This window comes from Amblyomma mixtum, chromosome 8, assembly GCF_055824585.1.
Source record: "Amblyomma mixtum isolate Tamu chromosome 8, ASM5582458v1, whole genome shotgun sequence".
Classification (NCBI taxonomy): Eukaryota; Metazoa; Arthropoda; class Arachnida; order Ixodida; family Ixodidae; genus Amblyomma; species Amblyomma mixtum.
In genome coordinates, this window is record NC_143019.1 from 137683446 (window position 1) to 137699355 (window position 15910).

A 15910-nucleotide genomic window follows, 5' to 3' on the forward strand; every position below is an offset into this window, starting at 1 on the left:
GGAGATACACGCAGTTAATAGGTTCCCATAAGTAGCATTGCGCAAACAGTGCCTGGAGGGAGCCAACGTGAGTTTTGTAGAGAAAATATGCCACAGCCACCATGGTGTACTTTGTCCTGAAGACGGCCCAAGCGAAGGCTGCCACTGATTTAAAGGACCAATGAGTGGCATCGGCACTGGACGCATGAACGTTGCCTTGTCCGCTCAGCATGCGGCACTCACACGACTGCGTCCGCGCCACGTGAGCGGTGTGTCCGGGGCCGCGCATATCGCTCACATGACGCGCCTGTTTAACTGAGCGCGCCTAGCCAGTTTCGTCTCGTTGTGCATCAGCGATGTATGTACATTTTAATGGCACGGGAGAAGATCGACCTTCTTGATTGGGTTTCTGACATCCCTGCTGACGTTTCTCCTTTCCTCTTCATTCACTAAATTTGGGTTCGCCAAGATGGCAGAAAGAATCGAAGTAATTGAACGGTGCCGACGTATTTGCGCAGCGCTCGATAGTTCCGCTGCGTAATCATATAGTTAAGGAATTGATTGAGCATTCTCCCTCACGTATACGCAGTCAACCTTGCATAATGAAAAAAAGTTGTGTGATTTCCCTTAGGGCAATTTTTCTCTCTGGGCTGGATTCACGTTCACTGTTCTCTTTCTTGAAATAGGAGGCCTATTACAGGGATTGCCTATATCCAGGTGCATCGATTTGATTAGCCCTAAGGGCCATAGCCTTTCTTACCTTTTCGCTGCACAAGTTATGAAACGAATGACAGGTGCACGCTGCAGAGACACCTTTTATTTCACCGTCTTGCTTAGAACAGGGTGTCCCTTACCCACTTTATTCCGAATAGGGCCACTGCTGAGTCTTCTGTGAAAACTTTGTGCCTTCGAGCGCAGTTCTGCACAAAAGGAAAGAAGCATCATCCACGAGATGAACGGCTCAATTTATTTCTTGAGCAAGGTGTGTTGTTGGGCAAGTTGATTAAGGAACATTCATAGAAACACAGCGCTGGAACAATGGACGAGAACAAGGAGGACGCACAACTGCTCCGACTAACAACTTAATTTCCGAGGGCAGCCGATCCGCGCCTTTTGTACACATATACAACCGGAGGAATTGTTACGCACGCGCAAAGATAGCAAAGTTCGAACACGGAAGCTACCAATAGATATGCCACGTTTTCATTATCGTCGCCCACAACCAATAACGCAGCCCGGACGAGCAAAAAATAAATAAATTGCCTGAAAAGTGCAGCTGAAGTGCCAGAAAGCGAATACAGCCATTTTCCTGTACCCGCCGCGGTGGCTCAGTGCTTAAGGCGCTCCTCTACCAAGCCGGTGTACCCGGGTTCCAACCGGACCACGGTGGTCGCGTTTCGATGGAGGCAAAACGCAAAAGGCGCCCCTGTGCTGTGCGATGCCAGTGCACGTTAAAGATCCACAGTTGGTCAAACATAATGCGGACACCTCCGCTACGGCACCTCTTTCGTTCTTTCTTCTTTCACTCCCTCCTTTATCTCTTCTCTTACGGTGCGTTTCGGATGTCTGCCGAGATATGTAGGACAGTTACTTCGTCATTTAATTTCCTCAAAGACCAATTTCCATTTTTTTTTCATTTTCCGGTTTTCTTTGCGAGTTAAAACAAGGGGTAGAACGACTCTCTCAAATGGGTTGCAGCTTAGAAATGTCGGCCACGAAAGCAGTGTCTGGACAGTCGAGAAGGATTAGATAGTCATACACGAATCTAAATATTTTTTGAGCATGCGAATTTGCAATCTTTCCGCTAGCTTCTATGTCTTGCTTGGCCAACATGAGATCCTTGCTACCTTATTTGCGCGGCTTTCGTTACGTTGTTGTTTTTATAGCTCTTTTATTGTCACGCGTTTCACCATGGTTGTTGCTGGCTTCATCGACATCATTTTATATTTGTTTCGTTGCACTCCATGTTTTTGTATTTTCTCTGAACCCGTTTTCTCTTTTCCCCCTTTCTTTTCGCTTGTTCGGATTGCATTGTGGGTTGTGGGTGACGATAGTCTACAGAGCGCACTGCGCTCTGTATATTTTAAGGAGCAAGCCTTTAATGCCTCATCGTTGTAAGCAGGGGTTGTCGACAGAAATGTCACACTTTTCAATTGGTCAAAACGGACGTGACGTCACAGTGCGCTAATTTCAAACGGGGCCAATTGTACCTTGGCTAGTAACCATGCAACCAATTAAAGGGATCGTGTATTGATGCTCCAAGTAAGTGGGACTGAGTTTAGTTAATTGCTTACTTAACGAAATAGCCTAATTATTCTTTCTAGTCAGACCAGATAAATAAATAAAACCGAGTAGGGAATTAGTCGAGCTCGGGAATCGAACCCCAGTCTCGGGAGTGCGAGACGAGCACGCTACCACTCCGCCATGCCAGCTCGATGGTTTGGAATGAACAAAGGCGCGTCTAGTGGATACGGTATCTTCGTTCAATCCCATCTTCCTCCCTTCCTGTTACGGCGAGATTTAGGTATCCACCGAGATATGAGAAACATATACATTTCCTTTCCTCTAAAACCAATTTACCGACGAGCAAGGCGCAGAACCGAAGGGGCGATGGCGTTCTGGCAGCGTTGCAAGACGTTGTCGCGTTCCGCTCTTAGAGGCGAAGCTTAACATCTTAGCCACACATCAGTGACACAAGCAGCAACACGGCGCTTAAGGCTTTCGCCTCACCGCACTTTAGGTCAACAAAGTGCCCCCCTGAATTTTGTGTGCGTTCCTTTGTTGTGTCCTGTCTTCTTCGCGCAAGCACGTACCCACTCAAAGATGAACGAACTCGCCCAAACAAAAGTTTTACGTGATAATGAAAAGGTGACTTATCTATTAGTTCTTTCCTCCTTCGAACTTTGCTGACCTGTGCACGCGCGTACCGCCACCACTGGTTTTCTATCTGTATAAAAAGTGAGGAAGGCTGTTTTCAGAAACAAAGCGGTTAGTGGTGGTGGTGGTGAAAACTTTTATTGCCAATGATGTAAATCGTGGGGGCGAAGCCCCCTACATAGCACTTGGATGCCTCCTCAATGTGAGGAGGAGGCACCCTTACAACGCGAAGGATAGCCCCTGGAGCGCAATCCTTTTGTGAGCGCTGGAGATGATCCGGCGCTGGTCTTGAGCGGACGAGCTGGTCAGAAGAGACTCCCAGTAAGACACCGCCGCGGTTGGTGATGGGGGATGAGGGAAGGTGGGGCACGTGAGGAGGGTGTGTAAGAAGTGTCCTGGTTTGCCGCAAAGTTTGCATGATGATGGGAATAGGTCTGGGTATCGGGCAAGCAGCAGTATTGGGTATGGAGCAGTTCGGGTTTGTAGTTGTCGCCAATGTGCAGCCTGCGCTATGGTGAGGGATGGAGCTGGGGGTGCGTATTCCCTTCGTTTGTCTTGATAGTACGAGAGAATATCACGGAAGGAGAGCAGGCGCTCCGAGGCTCGTAGAGGGGGCTCAACTCCTGCCCGGAATGTGAGACCTCGGGCTAGGGAATGAGCCTCCTCGTTGCCAGGGAGGCCAGCCTGTGCTGGCGTCCAGATGAGGGTGATGAGGCGCCGGGGCTGCCAGAAACGTAGTAAACGAGCAGCGGTGCTGGATATGTAGCCCTTGGCATAATTTAAAATTGCAGCAGATTTGGAATCGGAAATAATTTTTATGGCGGATGTAGAAATGAGAGCAAGCACGATGGCTGCCTCTTCTGCCTCTGTGGTCGAATTGGTAATGATTGAGCTGGAGTTTAGAAGCTTTGCATTATTGTTGGCTACCGCCAGGGCCATACGGGAGCCTGTCGTATATTCCGCTGCGTCCACGTAGACCACCTCATGGTCCTCGCTATACTGTTTGTGAAGGGCCCGAGCCCTTGCTACTCTGCGTTCCCTGTCTCGCTCAGGGTGCATGTTCTTGGGGATGGGGGTTACGTTGAGGTTAGAACGGAGGGTAGCAGAAAGGGGGACCCCCTCGGTAGGCTCTGTAATTGGGGTCAGGCTCAACTGGGACAATAAAGTACGACCAGCCTCTGAGCTGGATAGACGGGATAGTTGTGCCATAAAGGTAGCTTCTTTTAGCTCCTCAAAGGTGTTGTGTACACCGAGTTTGAGGTGTCGGTCGTTGGATGTGCTGGGGGGGGGGGGGGGAGACGTAGAGCCGTTCTCGTGCAACTACGTAGGAGCGCATTAACCCGGTCTCTCTCCTTCTGTTTGAGGGTAGGTATGAAAGGGCATATGTTGTGCGGCTTATTATGTAAGCCTGGGTGAGGCGAGTCGTGTTTCGCTCGCGTAGGCCAGCCCTGCGGTTCGCTATGCGGTGAATCAGTCGAGTGGTGTGTTTAGCGTGTGTTTGAAGTGTCTTTATGACTTCTCCGTGCGCACCGTGGGAGTGGAGAACCAGTCCTAGCACGCGGATTTTGTGTACTAGTGGGATGGGATGGGTACCTAGAGCGAGGGAGATGGGTGCATTGACTGAATCGTGTTGCTTGGGCCGGTAGAGGAAAAGCTCCGATTTTGAAGGGGAGCAGGTCAGGCCGCGCTCCCGTACATATGCGTCGAAGGTGGTTAGTGCCAATTGTAGCTGTTCTTCTATTTCGGCATCGCTGCCATGGTTTGCCCAGACAGTGATGTCGTCGGCGTAGAGGCTGAAATGGATGTCGGGAATTTGAGCAAGCTGTTGGGGTAGGTGAAGAAGTGCTATGTTGAATAAAATAGGGGAGAGGACGGCTCCCTGGGGCGTACCTCGTGCTCCCAGCGTGATCCTTGGTAGGCTGTAGTCGCCGAAGGTAACCGTAGCTGTGCGGTGGCTGAGGAAGTCTCGGATGTAGTTGTACATCCTGGCGCCGACTCCCAGGGTCGTAAGGCTTTCTAGGATAGCTGAGTGTGTAACGTTATCAAATGCCTTAGTGAGATCCACCCCTAGGACAGCTTTAGTGTCGGAGGTCTGTGAGTCGAGAATGTGATGTTTTAGCTGCAAGAAGACGTCATGTGTGGAAAGCCCTGGTCGAAATCCAAACATGCTAGTGGGCATGAGATTGTTGCTTTCTAGGTATTGGCAAAGCCTGCGCTGGAGTACATGCTCCATGCTTTTGCCAACAGAAGATGTGAGGGAGGTGGGTCTGAGGTTAGAAGTTAATAGAGGTTTCCCAGGTTTGGGTATGAAAATGACTCTCGCCTCTTTCCATTGTGGTGGGAGGGTGCCCAGTCGCCAGCACTCATTAAAGTATTCTGTAAGTGCAGCAATGGATTGTACGTCGAGATCCCTGAGAGCCTTGCAATGTACCCCGTCTGGGCCGGGAGCTGAGGACGTGTTAAGTGTCTGAAGTTAAGCCTGGACCTCTGCTTCTCTAATGGGTTGGTCAAGCTGGTCGTTAGGGGGGCCTGCATAATCAGGGTGGTGTGCAGGAGGGTATGTGGGGAAGTATTGATTTCGAAGGTCTTGGAGGAGGTCTGGTGGAATTATATCTGAAGTTTGTATGAGTTTGGTGAGGGCGTGTCTCTGGGCAGTCTTAGAGTGAGTGGAGTCTATTAAGTGCCGAAAAAGGTTCCAGGTCTGAGGCACACTCATATTGCCATGAAGCTTGTTGCAGATAGATTCCCAGTTTTGCCGTGAAAGATTTGCTGCGTGCGTTTCTATCTCTTTGTTAAGGCGGGCGAGGCGACGCTTAAGTGTCCGGTTCCATCGCTGCCTTTGCCAGCGGCGCTCTAGGCCTGTTTTAGCCTCCCATAAATGTAGGAGGCGGGAGTCCATTGTGTCGTTTGGGCAGTCTTCGGGTAGAGTAAAAGTTACGGACCGCACATCGCTTTTTAGCTGCTCGGTCCATGCGGTGATGTCCGTGATGGGGACGAAAGTGCGTGCTGTTCTACATGAGCGGAAAGAGTCCCACTTTGTAAGAGTGGAGCCTCTGGGAGGCCTGCGATGTAGTTGAATGTGTAAGAGAATCTCGATGATGAAATGGTCGCTACCAAGATTCTCTTGTGTGTTGCACCATGTGGCGTCGGGTCCTGTAGCGCAGGATGTCGGGTCCTGTAGCGCAGGACAGCAGTTGGTGGATTACGTGACGCTTCTGACCAAACCCCCGGCAGTTCCACTGTCAGAGTGTAAGATTACGGAGTGGAACTGCCATCATGACAATCTATAGAGGAGGGAGCTGTAACGGGGGGTTGGGAGCCCTGAACTATGGTGGGGATAGGGTTGGCCTGTTCCTCCGGTGCTTTGGGCTTCTTGCGTCTGTTTGGTGTGGGGTCACGCTTTGGGAGTCGGGACTCAAGATCGTTACAACGTTCAGAGAATCCTTGCGTTAGCACATCGAATCGATGGTCAAGAATAGCGTTGTCTTGTGTTATGCGGATTACTGCGTCCTTGATGGGTGTGCATTCCTCGTTGATGCGAGTTATAGCGTCCTGCAATTTTGCCTCAAAGCGATCTGCAAATGCTTCAAGCAGGGTTGGTATGTTGTTTAGTGAGATGGGTGTGGAGGGAGGAGGCGTTGTGCACGGAGGTGAATTTGTAAAGGGATCACTGTCAGCCTCCATTGCAAGCAAATCAGGAGAGGAATTAGGCTCGGAGTGGGAGGACGAGGTATCGGTGGTAGGCGGGTTGGGAGGAGGAGTTTGGGGTGTGGTAGGAGCGGGAGCAGGTGGAAGGGTAGAACCAGCGGTAAGAGCACTTATCTGGGCTTCCAGCTTGGCGATGTGTTGACGGAAGGCGGCGGCTTCTGCTCGGTTAGTGATGATGATGATGATGATGTCCTCGGGCTGAATGGCACATACCCACGGCGGGGGATTGGCCAGGGTGCATAGCGGATACAAACGCACTCATGTACAGGGAATGGAGTATATTTAAATCTAAAATTTTGGGACGCAGAGCTAGAATTTGTACAAAACGAAAAATACGGAGAAAGAAAAGTTGTGAATTCACATTGTAGCAGAGGAATCTACCAGATGAAATTATATAATCGTGAATAAAATCGAACACTGGTTTCAGGGCATATCCCTTGGCGCTTGCCCCGAAGGATAAGAGAATCGGAATAGATAGAGGAAGCCCAAGCCGAGCGAGGGGGATCTCCAAGTGAATTCTACGGAGAGCAGCGAGCCGCCGGCAGTAGAGGAAAAAATGTTCTATAGACTCAATTTCGCCACAAGACTCACAAAGGTTTGATATCGAAAGCCCCGATCGGCATAGATAAAGATTTAGCCGCGGTTCCTGCAGCGCAAAAGGGTCATGGACACCTCACATTGCCTCGAACTGCACATCCGCACACTCACGACGAAATGCCAGGTGTTGAAAATCCGCTGCAGCGAGGAGAGGCTCATGGCTCAAGGTGTGGAAACGCTGCAATCGCTCAAAGCGTGCTAGAGTCAAGTGAACAGTATTTGGGACGAAAGGGACAATAGGACCATCAAGGGCAGACTTTGCTAAAAAATCAGCCCTCTCATTAGAAACAATGCCACAGTGCCCAGGGACCCAGTGAAAGCGAACTTTTGAAACATGTGGAGGAATATGAAATTGAAGGGAACGGCTCATAGTAGTATCACTCGAGGTTTCGAGCGCTGCCAAAACAGAAAGGTTGTCTGAGAGTATAATAACCCGAGTGATACTGCAGGGAATCCTTGTTAAGGCCAACTCAATGGCCAGAAACTCAGCTACAAAAATAGGGGTATAGTCAGGGGCCCGAAATGAGTAGCTCCAATCAAGAGCCCTTGAGTAAATACCAATAGCGGCCTTTTCATTTTGCTGGGAGGCTTCTGTATAGACGGCAATATGGTTAGGAAAATTGTCTAGGTACTCCTCTATGAGCCCATTTAACATATTGGCGGGCAGGTTCTTAGCGTTCCTTGGGAGGGTGTTGTCAAAGAAGACTGCCATGTCAGCCCGCCTGTGGTTGACTAGTACTAAAGATCTCATTGATACAGAAATATTTAACAGCAGGGAGTTAGTGAACACCACCTGAGGGAGCTTATACCGAGGCCAGGGAGTACCAAAGAAGAGAGTTGGGTTCGTTGTAAATATAGGGTTAGTCAATCCAGGAACAGACTCCAAAGACCTTAAAAATGTCCGCACAGTGATAAGCTCAAACCGGGAATTGAGATCAGGTATTCGCGCCTCCAAGTACAACACAGCATTAGCTACTGATTTAGGCAGACCTAAGCAAAGGCGCAGAGCGCGTCGCTCCATAAGAAACAGGGGTTCACGCTTGTACTTTGGGCACCCAGAAAAGAGAACGGAGCCGAATTCAAGGATTGGCCGTACATAGGTCTTATAAAGAAGTAGTAGAGTGTCTCGTCGCATACCGAATTTTTTGTTGCTGATCCTCACCAACCGGCCGAGGGCACGCTCACCCTTAAGCGCAATGCTTCTAATGTGTGGCCGCCAGTCTAAATGCGGGTCATATATTATACCCAAGTATTTAGTTGAATCAACTTGCGGGATGAGGATAGAGTGATACGACAGAGAGATGTAAAGAGGGGTTGCTTGTGGGAAAACAAGGACGGCGCACTTGTTCACATTTAAAGTTAACTTTATGCTGTCTAGCCAAACTTCCAGGGCATTTAAATACTCTTGCAGTAATTGGTACAGGATATGAATGTCTTTGGCAGAAGCGAAAAAAGCAATATCATCCGCATACACATAAACTTTTACGGCTTGGTGAATAGGGATATCACGCATTAGTATGTTAAACAATAACGGAGAAAGAACGGAGCCTTGTGGGACACCTCTAGACTGGGCGTATGTTGTAGAAGTTAACGTACCCTTAGAACAAAAGAACACTCTATTATTTAAGAACTCTCCTATTCACGCAAAGAGGTACAAAGGAGGTTGTACATTAGCCAGTTTATGAAGCAAAATGCTGTGTTGAACGCTGTCGTAAGCCTTTGCAATATCTGAAGTAACCAGAGCTAATACCTCAATTTGCCTCATAGCAACCTTAATACGGCTCTCCAAGTCTATGTGCGCGGACCAAATCGAACACCCCCGGCGGAAGCCAATGTGAGCCTCGCTAAAACCTTGAAGACTCAGAATATGACTCGTGAGGCGGCTGAAGACTACCCGCTCTACAAGCTTAACCAGATTTGATGTGAGAGCAATCGGCCGAATATTGTCGAGATCAAAACCCTTCCCCTGCTCTGTCAGCAGTAAAATAATTTTCGCTGTTTTCCAATTTTGTGGAATCGAGGCTTTTTCCAAAGACCAGTTCACAATCTGCAAGATGTACGGGGAAAAGTCTTGCATTAGGATTTTAAGCATGCCAACTGTTACTCCGTCAATCCCAGGGGCAGCAGATTACAGGCAATCAACTACAGACGCTAAATCAGATACAGATACCTTAGTGAAGTCTCCACCCAAATGAAACGGTGTTGATGGAAAGGTAGTGCGAGCTCGAAAACGCACAGCAAGGCCTTGAGCTATGGACTCTAGTTTATCTTTTTCGTCCCGAGGTGGCAATACTGTGGACTGAGAGATGTGAGAAGAGGGCAGCACATGAGTACGTTCCATGAATCTATAAAGAGACTTACGGTTGACAGGATTAGACAGATAGGTGTTCAGGCTGGCACTGTAATCATCCTTAGCCTTAGAAATTGTTCTTTTAAAAGAGGCTGCGAAGAATTTGTAACTTATCCAGTTCTTTGGGCACTGCTTGTTCGTTAGACTCTTCCATGCAGCTTTCCTTTGACGATAGGCTTTTTCGCAGTCGTCATTCCACCAACTGGAAGGAGTCTTATTTTCAACGCCTGACCGGACTGTAAAGACTGCTCGCCGAGAGGCGTCTAACACAGAATTTAATACTTGAGGGCCCCCGTCAGATTTATCGGAGGGGGCAACAGACGAGAGGGCCTCACCTAGGAGGTTCTTGAACAGTGTAGTATTTATAAATTTTTGTGGCGAACCAGTCGCCCTGACTGGACTGCACGCAATAGTGAAAGTGATTAGGGAGTGGTCACTGGACGTACCGCAGTCAACTGTACACCACGAAGATACCGCTGTACCATTAACTGCTAGCGTTAAATCAATAGCTGATCGAGAATTAGCCCTCATGTAAGTTATGGCGCGACTATTGTAACAGCACACGCCGTTTGCTGACATCCAAGACCAAAGTAATTTGCAGCTAAAGTCTGATCTGAAACCCCAAATTACATGATGAGAATTGAAGTCCCCAGCTAGAACTACTCGTCTGCTGTTGCGCAGTAACGCATCGAGCTCATCCGTCCTACGGACTCCTGCGGGGAAGTAGATATTTGCCACCGTAACAGGGGCGCACTGCGGAATAATGATTTCAACGGCAAGTATCTCACAATCAGGTCTCATAATTTTGTGAGACACTTTAGCACGATGATACAGTTTCGTTGAAATCGACGTTAGCAAGCCCCCACCCCTGCCGTTTGGGCGATCATTTCTAAAAACGGCGAAATGTTTAATTGCAAATGGGCGATTAGGATTGAGCCACGACAACTGTATTAAAATAATGTCTGGACTGTGTTTTAGTATAAGCTGCTGTAAATGGGGGAAAGAAGGTGATATAGAGCGACAATTCCACTGGAGAACAGATATTCCCGCCATAATTATTGCTTTAAAAACGTAGACGCAACAGCCTCTTTCAACACATCTGTTTTCTTTGAAATTCCAGGCGAACTTTTCTTAGTCTTACCATGATGATGGTCAGATTTCGAAGGAGAAGAGGAAGCACGACGCTTCTGAGATGGAGTAGTCATTTCAACATCTGACTCACAAGCGTTAGAGAGGGGGACTTGGTCAGAGTCATTTACACCCACGGACGTAGAGGCAGAAGGGTTGGTGGGCTGAATAGCAGCAGTGGCAGAGGAGGGAGGACAGGTAGACGAGATGAGGTTACTTAAAGCCGATGAAGCAGCCTGCGCGGAAATGACCTGGGACAAGGCATCGCTGAACGTACTGATCATGCGGTCAAGTACGCCAGCAACAGCCTTCTCCACCGCAGCAACAACGGACTTAGTTAAGGCTGCGTCCACATCAGCAGTGGTCGTGCGGGCAATACTTGCGTATGAGCACTGCCGTCTGTCAAGGCGGGCGTATGCATCAGCGCGCGAGCACCTGTCACGCTGAATAATGTCCAAGACGTTCTGCTCATCGGCACGCTTCGGGCAGGTGGGGTCGTCAGCTGTGTGATCAGAGTGGCAAAGACAGCAGCTAAGCGACTCAGAAGAGCAAATGTCGTGTGCATGATCACCGCCACAAACGCGACAGCGCGTTGCGGACTTGCAAGATTTGGCACTGTGACCGAACCGCCAGCAATTCTTACACTGTAAAGGACGGGGCTGCAGTGGGTCTACACGGTACACAATAGGCCAAACTTTGATCTCGGACGGACAAGAGTACCCTGCAAATGTGGCAATAACCGACTCCGTTGGTGTTCGAGAGCCTCCAGCCTCTCTGCTGCAGCGGTAAACTGAAAGGATGCCAACACCGGCGTCATGAAAGTCTGCAAGGATTTCCCCTGGTGTAGCGGAAGGATCCACACCGCGGATAATTCCTTTTACGCAGGCTAGCTGCTCAGGAATGAATACCTTCACCAGGAGTGAGGCGAAAGAGGTGCACTGCAGCAAATCGGCAACGCAATCCAAGTGAGCCGATTTGCATATAATTCCTCTCTTGCCAAATAGTCGCACCTCCGAAATCTCAAGATAGTGGCTGGTGGCTGCCATCAGCTGCTCCTGGATCAATCGAGAGTTTTTTATTTTAATTACACCATCTCCTACAGGGACCAGCGCCAGAGGGATTAGCTTGACACCGTTTTGACTAAAAGATGTTAGCGGCAGATTTTCAGCCGGTAAACTGGCGAACCAGGTTACCGGACCTGAGCCCGGGGAAGACATAGCCATGGCGGAAAACCTACATCCAAAGGGGGAAAGACCTGGCCAAATCCCCCACTCGCGGAACGGCCTCACCAAAATTGTAAGACGGCCAGAAGACGCAGAGGCAGTCCGTGGAAGAGCAGCACCAACGGGGAGGAGAGGGAATAGTGAGCACAGCGGTGCGTCTTCGTTGTTCTCGTCTGTTGTGTGCCAGCGCTGTGTTTCTCAGAATGTTACTGTGCGCTGTATGCAGGAAGCTGTTAAGAAGAGCTCTTTTTTACGTAGATTCGACAAGGTTCATCTGAAGGCAGCATGCACAAACTTTGGTGGAAGCAGATTGAGAAGAAAGGAAAGAAAACTAGGCCACGTAGTGCTCAGAAAAGCATACAGGTCATTTTGTCCTTCTTTAAAATGAATTACGTAATGCGCTTACGTAAAGTTCGTAAGCGCGGAAGGAAATTAACAGCACTACCTCAGCCGCCGCGGTGGCTCAGTGGTTATGGTGCTCGGCTGCTGACCCGAAAGACGCGGGTTCGATCCCGGCCGCGGCGGTTGAATTTCTTTGGAGGAGAAATTCTAGAGGCCCGTGTACTGTGCGATGTCAGTGCACGTTAAAGAACCCCAGGTGGTCGAAATTCCGGAGCCCTCCACTACGGCGTCTCTCATAGCCTTAGTCGCTTTGGGACGTTGAACCCCATAAAACCAAACCAAAGCAAACTACATCAATATTTGTACTTCTCAGGATGACAGCTCTCTGGAAGCCTGTAGGCATGAAACCTTTTGCATGTTATACCCCCCCCCCCCACCGTTATTTCACGCTAAGTGTCATTAGTGTCAGATGATTTTGGAATCAAACATAAAATAAAACGTCCACTGCCAGTTTCGATTCAAATGCTAAGCTGTGATAATCTGTACCAAATGGAATGCTAAGGAAAATACATGCAATTTTTGTGATCTTAACACTTGTGTACAAGTGTTAAGGTATTTGTAGCCGTATGGCTGCGCTCGGGTGGATGTGAGTGAGTAATTACTCCCTTATTACTTGTGTACAATGTGCAAGATGAAAAATACTAGAAAGGTGGTCTTGCGCCTGCTTCTTCTCGTGGAGAGTTTTAAGGCGATAGCATCTTGGTTGTCGTCTCACAAAAAAAAATCTGGCTTCTCTATCACAAAATTCCCTGCTTGGTTGAGACGGCCGTCACGTCATCAGTACCATCAAATTTCAAAATCTGAAGACCCCCAAAATTTGGAAGTTGCCCACCCTGAAAAATTCGAAAGGATCTCCAGAAATTTTGGAAGTAGGCCTACCACAGAAGATAGACTAGATAGATCGGTGGGAGATAGTGGCTGAATTAAGGCGGATTATTTGATAGGGTTAGAAAAATTCCGTATATGATAATCCAATGAACGGCACTCGAACATTCTAGAAGGTGATTACTCAGGCGCTCCACGCAAGGGCAATTGAACCGGTTCTAACCAGAGTCCTGGCAAGAAAATTGCAACAACATTAGACACTCATTCTAGACACCATAGCAAGCAACCTAAATATCTGTCACATTTTCTTCTGTACGAATGCGGTCACAAAGGTCCCCAAGTGTTTTCGTTTCCAGACATAAGGCGGTATAATATGCAACGAGAAAAAGCACGACAGAAGGAGGAGAAATTATAGCAGTCCTTTCTCCTGTCTTGTTTGTCTGATTGTGCTTTATGAATGAAAGCCAATGCTCTCCCTTATCAAATATTTCAAGTCTCTTCTTGTGCCACTGGTTCCTCTTGCGCGTAATATAATTAGAAAGCATGCCGAATTTCTCAGAAAATTGTAAGCCATTTTTTAGCATGCATTCAGTAGCGGCGCATGAAATACTGTTTTATTATCTCTTCAGCAGTTTGAACTAAGAGCGCACAACAGCGATTCGTGATGCATTCTTTTGATTTATTACTGCTCTGTGTAGCGTTGCGGAGTCTTTTTTTTTTCTCTATGTGTACTCCGGAGGACCGAGGGGTAAAAGCTGAAGATTAATCTTCAGCTTTTACTTTCCCATGCTCCCCTTCTTCAGCGGAACTAAACACGTTATATTTGTAACATCTTTGTTAAGGCGATATTCCAAGTTACCGCACGGCAAGAGCACAATGACGATAGTTCTTTCTAGTACAGCACGCCCTCGATATTGTAAACCCCCATATAGTGGATATCAACGAGGTCAAGAATAAGGTAAAGGAAAAGTCAAAGAAAAAAATAAAAGGTTAAAAAAGTAAAGAAAAAAAAAGTCAAGGTCAAAGCCACATAGGAACGCCGGAGAGCCATGAGAACTCATTTTGATTGTAAAACATTTTATTCGTCGGAAAGAGCTTGGCAAGAGGTCGCGTTGAGTGGCCGAGAGTACGCAGCCCTCGACGACTTTGTCAGCCCACTCCACCGCCAAAACTTGCGTTCTGGGGTTAGAGCTAGCCAGCACGGTCTCCCACCGCTCGAGAGAAGGAGCAGTAACTAGATCCCCCAGAGGTGGCTCTATTTTGCAGTCCCACAGGATGTGATCATAGGTGGCTCGTTGGCCAGAGTGTTTACAATTTGGGTTGTAAAGATCTGGATAAATGTGCGCGAGGAGTGATGGGGTTCGCATCGAACTCGTCTGTAGACGACGCCACGTAACCTCTTGTTCTTTAGTCAGGCTTTTGTCCGGAGGGGGGAAAATTCTCCTCTCTAGTTTAAAATGATTGGTGAGATCATGATATGTGATCATGGAGTCCTTCGTGAAATTCAGGGAGCCAGACTCATCCACTGCCCGGTCGACGAACCCTCGGGCTTTATTGTGGGCTGCCTCGTTCCCCGGATTCCCCCAATGGGCTGGGAGCCATATCAATTCGGAATAATTTGGTGAGAATTTGGTTGCGTTAAGGATTCTAAGGGAGGTGTTTGTAATTCGCCCTTTTGCGAAATTATTGATACCCATTTTGGAATCGCTGAGGATGATGCTCTCTTGGGTATGCGCTGGGGCGAGGGCTATAGCCGCCTCTTGTGCCGTTTCAGAGGATTTCGTTTTGATTGTTGCCGAGACGATGTGGTCACCATTCTCGTCCACAGCCACAATTGCAAAGGCATTGGTATGTTTGTATTCTGCCGCATCTACATAAAGTGTTCCATCGCACTGTCTGTATTTATTATGTAAGGCTTTGGCTCGTGCTTGTCTTCTACCCTCATGGTGTAAGAAGTGCATATTTTTGGGGAGTGGTTTGATTAGTAGGGCCGTCCTATAGTCGCGGGGTAAGCCTACTTTAGCATCTTTATTTGTAGATTGAAAGTTAATTCCGAGCCTGGTAAGAATACTCCTGCCAGTTCTGGAATTGGCTAATCGCGCTGTTTGAGCTATTAAATGGGATTCTTTCAATTCATTCTAGGTGTTATGTATTCCTAACCTCATAAGCCTTTCTCTTGAGGCATTTAGTGGGAGTCCTAACGCAGCCTTATAGGCCTGCCGGATCATGCTATCCAATTTGTCCTTTTCTGCTTTCGAAAATTTGAGATAAGGGGTGGCATAGAGTATCCTGCTTAGTGCGAAGGCCTGCACTAGTCGGCATAAATCTCTTTCCCTCACCCCTTGTCTGCGGTTAGCTATGCGGCGGATTAATCGCGCCGTCGCTTCTACCGTGCGTTTTAGCTTAGTAAGTGTGTCAGTATTCTTTAAATTTGTTTTTAAATACAACCCTAGTATTCTCATGGTTTGTACAGTCAGGCCTGAATGAAACGCGAACAGCGCATATCAGGAAAGCAAAATATTTTACCTGCCTACTTTCAGCTGTAGTGTGCAGCTAGCCTGATTCATGTGTCTGGATAAAGGGTCTGCCGAAGGGCATAATCGTAAATAGGTTGTAAAGGAATATTTGGCTGCAAAATAGAAATGTATGACATATGCGTGTTCGCGTTGCATTCCGGCCTGACTGTACCTCTTTGACAGATCGTCCATTAACATAGACGTTTATTTGTGGGGGGGAGTCGTGGTTCGCCTACCTCTTTGTTTACGACGGATCACGAAGAGTTCAGATTTTTGCTGAGAACAAGTGAGGCCGGATTCCCATG

The 15910-nt window shown here is 48.1% G+C and overlaps 1 protein-coding gene across 1 annotated transcript in view; it reads right to left on the reverse strand.

The window, feature by feature from the left end:
• Positions 1–801: 801 nt before the first annotated feature.
• The window catches only part of LOC149334594 (uncharacterized), a 69507-nt gene continuing 54398 nt past the window's right edge, over positions 802–15910 (reverse strand). The window contains exon 6 of the mRNA XM_089557958.1: positions 802–899. Within this exon, the coding sequence (XP_089414084.1) occupies positions 813–899 (87 nt within the window). The 3' untranslated portion in view covers positions 802–812. The remainder of the gene's footprint in view (positions 900–15910) is intronic.